This window comes from Phytophthora cinnamomi (assembly GCF_018691715.1).
Source record: "Phytophthora cinnamomi strain GKB4 chromosome Unknown Contig93, whole genome shotgun sequence".
NCBI classification, from domain to species: Eukaryota; Oomycota; class Peronosporomycetes; order Peronosporales; family Peronosporaceae; genus Phytophthora; species Phytophthora cinnamomi.
In genome coordinates this window covers 19,462-33,823 of record NW_027151026.1, presented here as the reverse complement: position 1 = coordinate 33,823, position 14,362 = coordinate 19,462, and the positions used below count along the sequence as shown (strand labels likewise).

Genomic DNA, 14,362 nt, shown 5'->3' with positions numbered 1-14,362 from the left:
GCTGGTTGCGGAATGGGGTATGTAACTACCTCTGCTAACCTGCCCCGTCCGGCGCACTGAGGGTGATTGAAGAGTGAGATGGGGAGTGGTGCCACCGCTGGTGGTACATCATGTACTACATGTACTTCTGGAACAAGTTCTGTTCACATATGTATGCCGCATCTTGCAAAACTGTACCGGATGTACAGTACTGTACTGTATGCCCCCGCTGTAGCAAAACTCATCGTGCCAGTACATATACTGAGGGCCGTTATTAACAGAGGTACATGTATCACGGAGGCAAAGTATGGTCGCTTGAACACAAGGAGGAAATTTGATTGAAATACGGTGGAAAATGCTGTAGTGCACCCGTAATACTCGCCTTTTTCTTGCACATTCGGACCGCTGATTCATGTACCGATCTCGTACCTCTGTTACTGTAATAACATACAGACGTCCCCGCCTGTTATAATCCGCACACGATCAGTAATTTACCTCGCACAGATAGTACATCCGTGCTTGAGAACTGTACCAGCTGTAAGGTGCATAAACAGAATTAGATGAGACTGGGAGATAAAAGTGTCACTCACACTGCTGCCGCGACTAATTGTGTCAGGGTTCTTCAGTCGCCGTGCCTTCAGCAAATCAGTACACCATTTCTCACCCTACTTGCAAGTTTTACAAACCAAGGTGCAAATGACTGGTCCATGCAATTTTTAATTTAAGGCTACGTTTTCTGGCGATTTCAAGAAAGAGCCACATTTTTCAAAACATCCGGAGCACTTTTCAGGCAATTTGCAAACCCGTGCTACAGCATCTTGGAATTCCACTATGTAATAATGTGGGCCGGGCGTTGGCCACTTCAGGGCTCATCAAGTATCCAGCACGTCGCTCAAACTTGATGAACACATTCGCAATGACATTGTATAGCTTAAAGACGTCAAAAGTGTGCTTTTTGCTGCTTTACTTCGTCCTTAGGTTCGATTGGAGCATGCGCACATTATTACACAGTGGAGTTCCAAGATGCTGTAGCACGGGTTTGCAAATTGCCTGAAAAGTGCTCAGGACAAGTCATGAAAATTTGGCTCTTTCCTGACATACTATTGTGCCTTTCAGGAGTTTTGGCGAATCGGACTTGAAAAACTACCTTTTTCGACGCTGGGCTAGGGGTAGCCTAAAGATTTGACAAGCAAGACCTACAAATTAAGCTTAGAATAAGACGATAATATCCCTGGGCACATCGGACTTTCGTCGGACTGAGAAACTGGCTTTCAGCAACGCAATGTCCGAATGGCTGGCGTTTGCTCGGCATTCGGAGATTTCCTCGAAAGCGAGGGCTTAAGATGACCTACTCTACAGATATGCGATGGAGAGGCATTGTGCTTATCTACGTATACTCAGTTGATACTGCTACAGTAGCTACTGTGCTGGGTTTCTCTGAGCGAAGTCTCAATCGGTGGTACAAACAATTTCGCATGACTGGTAATGTTCTCAAAGCTGAGCAGCGTGTGAAAACTTCGCGATGGCCTCGCGACGTATGTGCATTTGTGGAGCAATATGTGAAGGAACATCCATGCTTCTACTTCGAGGAGCTGCGCTACGAGTTACGGTCGCGGTTCAAGGACTCTATATGCGTTTCCGACTCTACAATATGCCGTGCGTTGAGGTTCGACCTCAAACTAACGCGAAAAGTACTAAGCAAACGCGCAAGGGAAAGCCTGCCGCGCGAGCGACGAGAGTACATTCAACGTCTTGCTCCTTTTTACAGTGGGCCTGATCAGCTCGTTTTCGTCGACGAGACTTCATAAGATGGAAGGTAAGTTTGATATCATTGCTCCAAGTAATGCCAATGGTGAACTAAGTTAAACCGAAATGCATTTTTACAGGTCTGTACTCCGCCGTTATGGGTGGTCTGCCAGAAACACGCCTACCCACGTGACGATTCCATTTAGCCGAGGTAAACGGGTCTCGGTGCTTGCTGCGATGGATGTACTGGGATTTTTTTCTTGGGGTGACGTGGAGGGGACCTTCACCCGTACAAGCTTTCATGACGTCTTCAAGACGAAAATCCTACCTTTCCTCAATCCGTGGCCGCTGCCGAGGTCCATCGTAGTGATGGATAATGCCAAGATACATATGTACAAGGACCTCCAGGATATGGTTCATGAAACTGGCGCATTGCTGTGTTTTTTTACCACCATACTCTCCCGACCTCAATCCGATTGAGGTTGGTTTCTCGCTACTTAAGCGCTGGATTCAGCGCCACGCAAACATGGCGTTCCGTGAAGATCCCCTTGTGGTGCTACGCGTTGCCATGTATGCATGCACTCGACAAAAGGAAGAGGTTGGAGAAAACTTGTACAGTCACTGCGGTTACAAGCCAAATGCTTTATCTGTTGAGAATAGCTAGCTGTAATGTATGCCTGCTTTTCATTCGGTGCTTTAACCGTCTTGATGATCTGTGTCATCCATGTTGACAACAGGAGCTGGAGTCTCGACGTTCACTGGTGCACGAAAAGGAGGGCGCAAGCTGTAGCTGGGAAGGCCAAGCGCTGCGCGTAGGTCGCTGACGTTCACCTGCATCGCGACGGGTACATCTTGAATCTTCACACGAATGAGCTGATACTCTGCACCACCTAATCGTTGTGCCTCTTGTTGAGCTTCTTCTATTGCGGCCTGCTGCATATCGACATGCTGCAGCTGGCGGAATGTCGTGTTATTCGGCACTACAACCGGAGCGCCCTCGGGAAGCCTTGCTTGCGTGGTAGCCACGTAGGTCTGTGTAGCAGGCCCTGCTGATATTCCTTGCTCACGTAGCACCTCGGATACTCGTGGCATTTGCTCCTGTATGCGCGCGGCAGTCGTCCGTCGAAGCGACGCAGTTTGTTCAGCTGGCCTTGGTACGTAGATGAAAAGCTCTAGTACGAAGCCCGCTTGCCCTCCGCTTCGAAGCCTTGCCTTGTGCCATGCTGTTTCGAGTTGAACTTGCATCACACTGCTATCGCTGGACAACACCTGAAAATCCCTCTGATAGGCGTTGTTTGTAGGCTTGTAGTAGACGACAAACTCGGAGTTCCATTGATCGGGTAGCTTGCTCTCAAAATGCTCCTATAACTTGACGCGTAGCGCTGGATAACCTTCTGCTACACTGAACACAATCGCAGGTGAAGAAGGCACCTTGTTACGACCGGAGCCGTACGCTTGCCCATTCTTAATGAACAAGCGGCACATTAAACTGTCAGGAAGCGGAATTGATTCGTGCATAGCAAAAGCGGTAGTGACTGATGCATGACAACACCTCTAATCTGCTAAATTGCGCGGGATTCCTTGGCGCTGGCCTCTCCCAAGGCTGTTCACAAAGTTAAACCAAAGGTACGAGCCCGAAGCCATTAGCTTACACACACCAAGCCATATCCTTGCAGGCTCAGCCTTGTATCCACCCCCGCTAGTATCTCCCGCACCACATCTGCTCACGCACAGTTGCTTCGCATCTGCTGACGCTCCCGGCCTCGCTCTCTTGTCTAGCACCTTCGCCAGATGCTCTCAATAGTTTTGCCCTCGAGAGGAATTGAACCTCTATCACCGCAAACGGGGCTTTTCCGTTAAGCTACGAGGGCGCTTCTTGGTGAGAACAGCGGGGGCAAGTAGCTCTCAGATGCAGAGGCCAGTGGCGGCAGTGGTAGTCGCCGTGGTCGCCGTCCTTGGCGTCGTCCTTGGTGCGTCCTTGGCGTCGTCCTTGGTGCGTCCTCAGAGTCGTCCTCCCAGGCCGGCTTGATTCTGAATGAGGGCTTCTGGCCAGCCGGCCAGCCAGTGACCACAAAATGAAGTGTCGCATCTTGATTGGATGAAATCGCGAGGAGCTGGGTACGTTTTACAATGCTCTACCCCCATTTTACAAAGTCCGATTTACATCACAAGTACCGATCTAACCCTTGCAAGCATCGGCAAAACGTCAGAAAGGCACAATAAAATCTTAATGAAAAATTGCATGAACCGGTCATTTGCACCTTGGTTTGTAAAACTTGCAAGTAGGGTGAGAAATGGTGTAGATTTTCATCTATGTGCTGCCTGCGCGAATATTGCGAGTTGCAGTTTCTATTGTCCCACCCTGGCGAAATAGGTGGGGACGTCTGTACAGTTCACACATCCGCTCGCAGCGGAGGTCAGGGACGAGTCGTTCCCTGTGACGAGGAACGCTGGGCAAAACCGCACAGTACATGGCGTCTTAGAGTGCCACATGATATATCAGTGTTTGGGGGTGTTTGCGTTGTGATAGGCTAGTTTGCTTTACGATCAGACAATTTTGTACTGAGTTAGTGTTGTGTGGGCGAGATTTATAGCGGTCCATAATATGGACCGCACAGAACGAAATGTTACTTTTCCCAAAACACGTTTTCTGCGATTGATGGTTCAATCGAAAGATCTTGATCCACTCTATCCAAGCATGTAGGTCTTGCTATTTAAACCTCGGGTGCTCGATGACGTAGCAGCAATGGAAAATTTGGAAGCTGACATTTTTCTTAAGTTCGGTTTTTCGTTTATTGGCTGTCTAGGGGTAAAATTTCGCGAGGAAGCCAAAAATGGCATTTTTGTTAGCCAATGGCGAGCCGAACATGCTCAAAATATTTGATCCTGTAAAGTACGCAGGCTTTTCTATGGGCTCGTGTATCAAAGAAGGTCCAAATGGAGCTATCAATTCATAACAGCTTTAAATCGCACTGTGTACTTCACCGTGGTCAAACGCTTAATAACCATGCCGCTCTCGAGTTGCTGGCGGCGCACACGCACTGGAACCACCTCTCCTACGTCTTGAGCAACACCTTTTAGCCATGACACGATCCACGGGAGGTTGAGCGCAGCGGCATTTAGGTTGAGGTTTCCTCTGTGCGGCTTCACGCAAAGCACACCGTCATCAATCGTTGTTTGTAGCGGCTAATCGTGGGAGCGGACACGTTGCTCCCCCTCAGTGCCATCTTCAGAACCCCCTTCCTCTCCTTCTGACAGCGACGGTGATGTCGGCCCTCCAGTCGCTATCACTCGTCGACGCCGCTCCTTCCGATACCACAGTGCTCAGGCTGTCTCCATGCCCTGTGCGAACTTACATCAATGGCTGACGTACGTCAAACGCAAAACCCACGTTTTCTCATCAATTCTGATAGGTCCGATTTTCAACTGCTCATCTTTGGTCGGCTTTTTTGAAAAACCTCAAAATGGTAGTTAAGTATCAATCCGTTCCGCGCGGTCACATATAGCTACAGAAAGCGACTCGTTTTCAGATAACCCATAACCTATCTTGAATCCGTAGTTTCACCTTTTACTCAAAATACATTATACAGACACCGCGCCCACTTCCGACACATGGGTACACGGATAATCTTCCAAAGCGAAATGAAATGTTGCAGGTAATTTGATTTAAGGAATCTATACCTGTAAGGTTGAGAGTCGAAGAATTACATCGCCTACCTCTACATCGTCTTCGTAGCTGCACCCATCAGTGTCAACTGGGGTGTCCTTGGGGCCCAAGTAGCAAATGCCAGTGTGGCGGAAGCAGTTCTTGATCGTCTTTTTCCCCGTTATTTCACGCCAGACCTCTTCGCTCCACCGCATAGCTTGGAGCTGATCGATTGCGTACGGATCGTGCTTGATGGCGTCGGGGTCGCGCAGCTTGTTGTAGACCCAAGTGAGTGCCAGCAGCAGCAAGCACTGGGTGAAGAGGCCCTCGGGGCCTATCATTTTCCCGCGCAAAATGGTCTCTATAATTTAATTTTTGTTTCTGTATAAATACAGCACGGGTTGTTGCCGTACCCCCGTGTCGGAAGTGACCGCGCAGACTGTAATTATTTTCAGGTCATACGTTAGAAAGTGTCTCTCGAAGACGCCACGCACTGTATTGTGATTGTAAGATTGAGGGATATTGACAATTGTAACCATTGAACGCGTGGGATTGTCAATCTCTAACCCTGATTAGAAAGATTATCCCCTCACAGCCACAGCCATGAAGCGCAGCCTCTTCGTCGTTGCCGTGACTGGTATGACCGCGGTGCTGCCCCGACGCATGATACCAGCCAAACTGTTTCAAAAGTGGCGGCTTGGATTGCTGCGACTCGCAGCCTGCAAGTCTAGCATCTACTGGCGTGAGCAGGCTGTCACAGCCTGCGACAGCCAGTTTTTCGTACCGTATTCGCGTTATTATTCGTCTTTTTAAATACAGAGGAATTAAATAGGTACAGTGCACGTCAAGCTCTGCATTATACCTACGACTCGAGGCAGGAGTCGAAAAAAAAAACTGAACAACTTGTTTACAGTATTTTTTTTTCAAAGACTGACCCAGCTGGCTCCTCAAAAACACTTGGGAATCCCAACAGGATGGGGCCTACAGCTTCGTACTACATGTACAGGAATTCCTGGAACTCTGCTGTTTGCTTTGCAGCGAGAGCGTTAATGTAGCGTAAATGTATTTCTGTACGGGGTGCTGTTCTGTGTATTTTATACAGTAAGTACATGTATTATATAGAGTATACTGTATGAACTTCAACAATACACGTACAATTGCCGTGCACTTGGCATCCTCGCCAACTGTCAATCGTAGAGGTGTCGCAGCGCGAACCACTGCGATGGTCGGTCGTGCATGATTTTCTTCTCCTAAAGACCGGACTGCGTCGCGATAACGGTACACTAGCTTGTCGGCAAACAACATTGTGGGAAACCTGCGCGACTCGAGAACAAATTAAGACATTCTTAATAGTTGTTCGGGTGCTATGAAGGCTAGCTGGTTTTCTAACAACTGCAAGCTTTAAATAGATGGATCATCGAAGCTGCACATCTTGCCCATGTACATGTACTGTACACTGTTTGTGCTCTTCCGCACCGCATTACATAATACAATTGTGGTACTAAGCCGGTGTTATCTGTTTATGTTCGCACCTGGTCACACCGCGACCTAATGTATAGGTACCGTACCGCCACTTTGAAATCCTCCCTCTCGAGCACAACTTGCCGGCAAATCCGGCCAACCATGCGACTGCTCTGTATCGCATTGGTGGTCGCAACCGGCCTCTTCGCCAGCAGCGATGGCGCTCGAGTAGACAAGAACATTCAGGTTTCGACTCCTATAATGCCCAATGTTGCGTCGAGGCGTCGTGCTCTAACTACAGACCAGAGCTCGGTTGTTGGCAAACGGTTCCTCCGTGTAGCAGAGACGCTGAACAGCGGAGGTACCGAGTCTACTGGCTCTTCATCTAAGGCTTCGGCATATCCAGCACCAAGTGGCAACGACCAAGAAGAGAGGACGATCAAACTCCCCAGCTCCATCGCCAAATTGTTAAAGGGCAAGAAGGTTCCGACGGCCGTGCTGGACCTGTTCACGAGCAACAAGAACAAGATGACCCCAGCGAAGCTACGCGTCAAAATGCTGGAAAAGCTAAAGCCTGAGCTCGCGGCTGAGCTCATATTCTTGAAGCCACCGAAGAGACTGTTGCCGACCAACGTGCCTGCGAAGTTGCCGTCGAAATTGCCATCTACGATCAAAGCTCAGGTGTTCAAGATCCCGGGTGTGACGGATGTAAGCATTCGATTACAGATGGAGGTATGGTTTTACTACAGGCTCCCGCCGACGTTCGTGTTTAGGAAGCTGGGGCTTGTAGGCAAAGGCTCAGACGAAATACTGCACGCACAGCCGAACTACAAGTATTTCAAGTCGTACTTTGACGCGTGGTACGAATCACAAAAACATTTAATATTCTAACGAAGGAAGTTAGAACCATATTAACATAATCAACTGGTTATTTAGATTGTGGAGTGAGAGCTCCCAGGCGATATACGCACGCATTACGCATGATGATATTATGATGATAATGTACGTGTTCGCGTAACCAATTACTGGTATGCTGCACCTAGCAACAAGATATCGTGTGTGCACACATCCTGACGTTCAGGAAATGTGGCTCTCCCCTACTCGTCCAGCGGAGGAAGTACTGACCGCATCGCTCTCCTGCTTCGTCCTCTTCGTTGACCTCACGCGATGGAGTTCCGCTGTCTGCCCGCACCGGGGGCTATGCCAGTGATTCCGTGTATATCTTGAGTTTCCATGCGCAATTTTCCCTGCTGAATTGGCTGGCAGCAGCGGAGCCGGAACCTTGCGCCTTGATCGTAGTATCTGCTCGTTCTCAATCCGACACCTTGAAAGTCTTCGGTCGAGGTAGAGTCTAGAGAGGAGCTCGCCCCGTTCCTTGGCCGTGCCCGACGTCTGAATTTTCTTCCTGGGGTTATCGCATTAGTCCGCGTGTGGAGCTCGCAGGGTGATCCAGTGTAGTCAGCCGCCAGCCAGACGGGTCGCGAAACGAGATTCCACGGCCTGCCCTCCCTCCTCGTTGCCCGAGGAGTCACACATCCCTCTAGGAACTATACGCTGCCCGAAGCAGGGCCAGCAGGGCGACGCTGAGGCGCCGTCTACCAGGAGGACGTTTCCTGATAACCGTTAGTAAATACTACGAATACTGTCAGTACCTGTAATACAAAACTTAGTAATGATCTAACGCTCTCGAATATATTTTTTTAATTATTTTCTTGTGTGGGATCTCCGAACTTATTCACCACGACAGGTGCAGTCTCGCCTTCAACGCCCATACATTCGTTCGGTAGCGATGATCCCAATTTCTATCCTATGGTGACGTATGAACTTGCCTTAATTAACCCCCGCTCGAAGATATTCAAGAGCAGCATAGCCACCACTCGCATCGATGAGGAAGAAGGCTCAGCGTGACTGTACTTATCACCGTGGAGGGACTAACAACCTTATTTTTTACGCAGAGCAAGAACAAGATGACTTCAGCCAAGCTACGCGTTTAATGCTGGAAAAGATGCCTTGTCATCTACAGACAATACTCAGCACTATTGTCGAAGCTGGAGGTGCAACAGTCGAGTGTTGTCTTACAATGCCCACCCGACGTTTGATTTCAAGCAGCCGGAGCTGCTAGGTCACGGCTTCGGGTTGGCCAACAAGTAAGTACTACACATTTCAAAACAGAAATGTCAATCGAGTCCTAGATTGAAAGCACTTTGTGCCGCGCGCTTCTCTCAATAAATGCGGCGTCTTTAGTGACTCACGCCTTGTGAGCTTCCAAGGAGCGAACGCGTACAGTTAACAGCCCCTTCACTGGCAGCACCAACGAGAAATCGTAAGTGATGTCGAAAGGATCCTCCAGCGTCTCTAGATCAAACCGACTGATGACAACAGACATCACCATCATCATCTCCATCATCGCCAGGCGCACGCCAATGCATTGCCTCGGGCCGGCGCTGAAGGTCACGAACCGGAACGACGAAATGTTCTTGAGTTTGCCCGTAGTCTCGTTGATCCACCGCTCGGGTTTGTAGTCGGCAGCGTCGGGTCCCCATACACTCGGCAGTCGAGCCGACGCGTACATGGAGAACACGGCGCGTGCGTCCTTGGGGACGAAGGTGCCGTCACTCAGCGTCGTGTCTCGGTTGGCGAGACGGTAGACGGCCAGTGTGTTGAGCCGCAGACTCTCCTTGAGCGCCGCCTCCAAGTACGTCAACTGCTGCAAATGTTCCAGCGCGGGTGTGTCCAGTTCACCTGTGAACAGCTCCGGCACCACACGGCGTATCTCCTCGCGCACTTTGCACAGTACTCGCGGGTGTCGATTCATCATGACAATGAACCAGGACAAGCTGAAGGCAGTGGTGTCTTTGCCGGCAGCGTAAAAATTCACGCAAACGTCCCGAATCTCTCGAGCGTCGGAGAAGTCTCCAGACTGCAACATGAGAGCCATGAGGTCCTCGTGCTTCAAAGTCGACATGGCCGTGACTTCCTCGGTGGTTGGTTCGTGCCGCTTGTCCGCCAGTGACTTCGCCATGATCTGCTGGACAGTGTCATGCACTCGCTGCATGTTTTCCCGCATCACGCGCTCGGTGCCGACATTAAAGAACCGGCGCAGCTTCCACATCCACTCGGGGCTCTGCAGTCGTGCCTGCACCACCTGCAGCGCGGCATCAAGCGGTTGCGACGTGTCCACATCCACAGGGTCGTCCAGCCCATTGAGCTCGACTCCGAAGCCGATGCGGGTGAACGTGTCGGCTGTGAATTTGTTGAGCAGCGACTTCATGCTCACAGGTTGCCCACGTTCAGCACACTTGGCCAGCACTTCTCGCAGCTGGATGGTCTTCTCCCGGACCACGGCGTTCATGCAGTCCTTGAGCATGTGCATGGAGAAGAGGTGGCTGGTGACTCGGCGCTGGTGGCGCCACTTGTCGCCGTCGACGTTGAAGATGCCCTCGCCCAGCACCTCCAGCACCGTCTCGCCCGGGCCGCGCACGAACACGTCGAACTGCGTCTTGAACACGTCCTCGTAGGCGGCGGGGGACGTGAGCACCACCTTGGGGCGCTGGCCGATGCCCGTCAGGAGCCACGGCTGCCCGCCACTGGCGAGACTCTGCTCCGTCATCCAGTCGTGCAGCCGGTGCCGCTGGAACCAGAGCAGGTCGAGCGTGTTGCCCAGGAGCGGCAGCGTGGACGCCGGTCGGAAGAGCTGCCGGCCGTTGATGTGGGGCGACGGCTTGGCCAATCGCCTCCACCAGACAAGAAGCAGCGCGAGGGCGGCCGCCAGCACAGACAAGAGGGCATGCGAGTTGAACGCCATGCTTGGTTGATCGGTTCGTGCGTGTAGCTCACAGCGCGCGAATTGAGAAGTGGCGTTGCTTGTGATGAGATGAAGCATGGCCTTGTAGGGGGCTTGTGCATCATCAGCGGTCGGGGGCCACCAGTCCGTAACTTGAGCAAGAATTTATTTATCTCCAGTGGCGAGCGCAAGTGGGTGCCACTGGATGGCACGAGCAGCACGCTGTGATACATGCAGCTCTTTTCGTAATATTTTCATCATGCGCTGCTCTGCATGCGCGGTGCCGCTTGGTGCCCCTTGAGTTGGAGATCTTTCTCTTATCTATTAATAATACGAGGTATTGCGTTCTTCCAGCAACTTTTCTCTCCTTTTTTATAACTTCAACACGTCTGATTCCAGGTACAGACTCAGACGCTCTCGCCCAATCAGCGACGAAGGAATTCGCGTTACGACACTTGTACGTCAGCAGGGCGGGCTGGCAGGCATTTCATTTCTCGCCTCTCTCTCTGCTCGCCCGACCCATGGCGCTGTACGTGTGGGGGCACAACAACTCGCAGCAGCTCGGCCTGGATGTGGCCGACAAGGAAGTCTTCGAGATGGTTCGTCCGCGCAATAAAACCCATATTCCACCCACCCACGAAAAACTCTAATAAAACCCACTTTTTAGCGCCAGGTGGAGGCGCTGCGCAACGAGGTGATCGTGGACTTCTCGGCGGGTGAGCGCCACTCGCTGGCCCTCAACGAGTTCGGCCAGGTGTTCGCCTGGGGCCGCGGCCGCGAGGGCCAACTGGGTCTGGGCGACGTGGCCGGCGTGGCCAGCGCCGTCGCGTTGCCGCGGCGCGTGGGCGGCGACCTGGCCGGCCAGTTGGTCACCAAGATCTCGTGCGGCGAGTCGCACTCGCTGGCCCTCACGGTCTCGGGCGACGTGTTCATGTGGGGCTTGCTGCCCGTGGCCAAGGTGCTCCACGGCGAGGACGGAGCGGCCACCGACGCCTCGGACCGGGCCACGGTCGAGCTGGCCGGGCTGTCCAGCGAGGAGCGGCGGCGCGTGCAGCGGGCCCGGTCCAGGGAGGAGCTGCGTCGCCACATGGACGACAGCATCATGGCCAGACTCATACGCGACTCCATGCAGGTGTACGAGGACGCGGGGACGTCGGGGACAGCGCCAAGGTGCAGACCGTTCGCGCGCCGTGCATGACCCCGCGGCTGTGCACCGGCCCGCTGTCGAGGCTCGTGGTGACGAACATCGCCGCGGGCTTTGCCCACTCGCTGGCCACGACGAATGACGGCGCGGTGTTCAGCTGCGGCTACAACGACAACGGCCAGCTCGGACTCGGGTCGAGGCGCAACTCGGCCGAGTTCCAGCGCATTCGAGCGCTGGAAGGGTACTTCGTTGAGCATATTGCATGTGGGCAGCAGCACTCGCTCGCGTGTTCGAGGATCTTGGACCCAGGTGAGGTGGCGCTGGATGATGACGACCCGAAGTCGCGATCGGGCGTGTGCTTCTCGTGGGGACTGGGTGTGCTTGGGCAGCTCGGCACCGGGATCAACATCTCCTGGCTTCCAGAGGAGGTGAAGTTGGCCCGTCCTGCAGTGTCAGTAGCTGCTGGCAGCCACCACAGTGTGGCTGTCACGGACGACGGTAAGGTGTACACGTGGGGCCATAGCGAATACGGCCAACACGGCGCAGGTGAGACGTTCTACGACCTACAGCACCATGCGCACTACTTCTTCCCGCGAGTGCAGCAGGCTCTTGCTGACGACCCTCGCATCAAGGTTGCTAATGCCTGCTGCAGCTCACACTCGACCTTTGCCTTGACGCTCGACGGGTCTGTGATGTCGTGGGGCTGGAACGCATTTGGTGTGTTGGGAAATGGCAAGTATCAGCACTCGGTCCACCCGCAGCGAGTGTTCGGCTTGAAAGATAATGTTGCTGTCGCGGTGGGGGCTGGCTCAAACCACTGTGCTGTGGCAGTGCGACCGCGCGGGGCTCATTATTCACTGAGTTACGACCGTGTGCTGGCTAACGGGGATTTTGCCGACCTGGTGTTTATCGTGGGCGGACCTACCAAGGTTGAGCGCATCAAAGCTCACCGAGTTGTCGTGTGTGCACGCAGCAGCTACATCAGAGGCCTTTTGCGTGTGCTCGATATCGTCTCCCAGAACAGCCCAGAGGCTCACCGTGTAGTGGGAGACAACCGTCGAAAGGACGAGCAAGAATGCTTCGAGGTGGACGAGTTCCAGGATGTGGACGCACAAGTGTTTCGAGCGTTCTTGACATTCTTGTATACCAACCGCCTCGACGTGGTTAGCCACAAGCGGAAGGCACTGGGTCAATTCGCAAGCCGTGTGTGTTGTGATGCACTCGTTGTTCAGTGCTTGGATACGTGGCGTAAGGAGCGCCTGGCGTCGCTGCCACCACCCTCGTTCCGACGCAGAGACCAGCATCTCACTGGAACAGCGCCAGCCAGCTCCGAAGCGCAACAGTTCGGAGAGGACATGAAGAGCAGGGTGCTCTCTGAGGAAGACGCAGACGTGGTGTTCCTGTGGCCGGTGGAGGATGCAGAAGCTGAGACGTTCGAGCGACTACCGGCTCACAAGGCGGTGCTTTCACAAGTAGAGTACTTTCGGACAATGTTCATGGGCGGATTCAGCGAAGGCACAACAGCACAGGACGCTGGCAGTTTCGGCAAGGGAGATGAAGCACCAGTTAAACGGGCGGTGCACGAGATTCCTCTTCACTATATGTACCGCGACGGAGTGTCGCTCGAGGCGTTCAAGGGGCTGTTGCTGTGGATCTACACGGGCTGCTTCGAACTGCTGAGTGCTAGACTGGAGCCCAGTGACATGATGGACTTGTATGTAGGCGCCAGCTTGCTGGGGCTCACCGTCTTGGCAAGTCGGTGCGAGCTGCAGATTGTGGAGCTGCTTCCGCAGTTGGACGTTGACTCGCTGCGGGCCTGCGAGGATTTTGCGGATAGATACGACGCGCGCCGACTGCTGACCATGAGCCAGCAAGTACTGCGCAAGCTGCTACCGTCCGAGTGCTAGCTGCAATTGCGCCGTACGCCAATGCGCCGACATGTGCCAGTGTCGATGAAGGCGGCACAAGGAATACTCTTAAATGTACGTATATTTTGTACTGAGGAACTTTTGCTGAGCTTTCGATGTCGTACCCACCGTCACTTCTCCAAAGCAAACATTTGCCATGGAATTCAGCAGCGACCATGTATTTGAGACAGCCTCGTCCACATGAGGTTGAAGAGGTGATTTACTCGCGACAGTCGTCTCCGTCCGCGCGCGGAGGACTCCTGGCACCGTCGTAATACTGTAGTGCTGAAGTTACTCACCGTGCATGGACCGAGCTGGTCTCGGGCCGTTCTGACCGTGGCGAAAGCCGTTCGGCAACTGCATCTGCAAATGTCCTGTCCTGATAATCAGGATTCCTGAAGCAGCGCTTGACTCATCAGGATGGCAAGCGGGAGGTGGGACCAATGCTGCCAGCCTCGGCAGGAGGGTGCGCCTCGCTGCTCCTTTGCGGCACGACATGCACCAGGCTCTGATCGATCGATTATGGAGAGACTCACAGCCGCTTGTGTACGCGTGCAGTTCGTAATGCGAGTGTTCTTACCCGTGCAATGGAAGTCGCAGCCATAGGGTGCCTCATCCTGGCGTCGGCTGCCACACCACCGCTGCCCCCACACCAAAAAACACCCGACGCAGAGCGAGCCTCTACGGCTGCAAGT

At 53.0% G+C, this 14,362-nt stretch overlaps 3 protein-coding genes across 3 annotated transcripts; 2 read left to right on the top strand and 1 right to left on the bottom strand.

The window, feature by feature from the left end:
- Window positions 1–6,994: 6,994 nt before the first annotated feature.
- Window positions 6,995–7,723, top strand: IUM83_19609 (putative secreted RxLR effector protein; the record flags this gene model as incomplete). Its single annotated transcript, XM_067944666.1, has 1 exon — window positions 6,995–7,723. The coding sequence occupies one exon, from the start codon at window positions 6,995–6,997 to the stop codon at window positions 7,721–7,723; it is 729 nt and encodes a 242-aa protein (XP_067783976.1).
- A 1,357-nt stretch (window positions 7,724–9,080) lies between these two features.
- Window positions 9,081–10,637, bottom strand: IUM83_19608 (Cytochrome P450; the record flags this gene model as incomplete). The annotated part of the gene is made up of 1 exon (XM_067944665.1): window positions 9,081–10,637. The coding sequence occupies one exon, from the start codon at window positions 10,635–10,637 to the stop codon at window positions 9,081–9,083; it is 1,557 nt and encodes a 518-aa protein (XP_067783990.1).
- A 500-nt stretch (window positions 10,638–11,137) lies between these two features.
- IUM83_19607 (Regulator of chromosome condensation (RCC1)-like protein) lies at window positions 11,138–13,667 on the top strand (the record flags this gene model as incomplete). Its single annotated transcript, XM_067944664.1, has 3 exons — window positions 11,138–11,215; window positions 11,284–11,786; window positions 11,846–13,667. The coding sequence occupies 3 exons, from the start codon at window positions 11,138–11,140 to the stop codon at window positions 13,665–13,667; spliced, it is 2,403 nt and encodes an 800-aa protein (XP_067783986.1).
- Window positions 13,668–14,362: the final 695 nt, after the last annotated feature.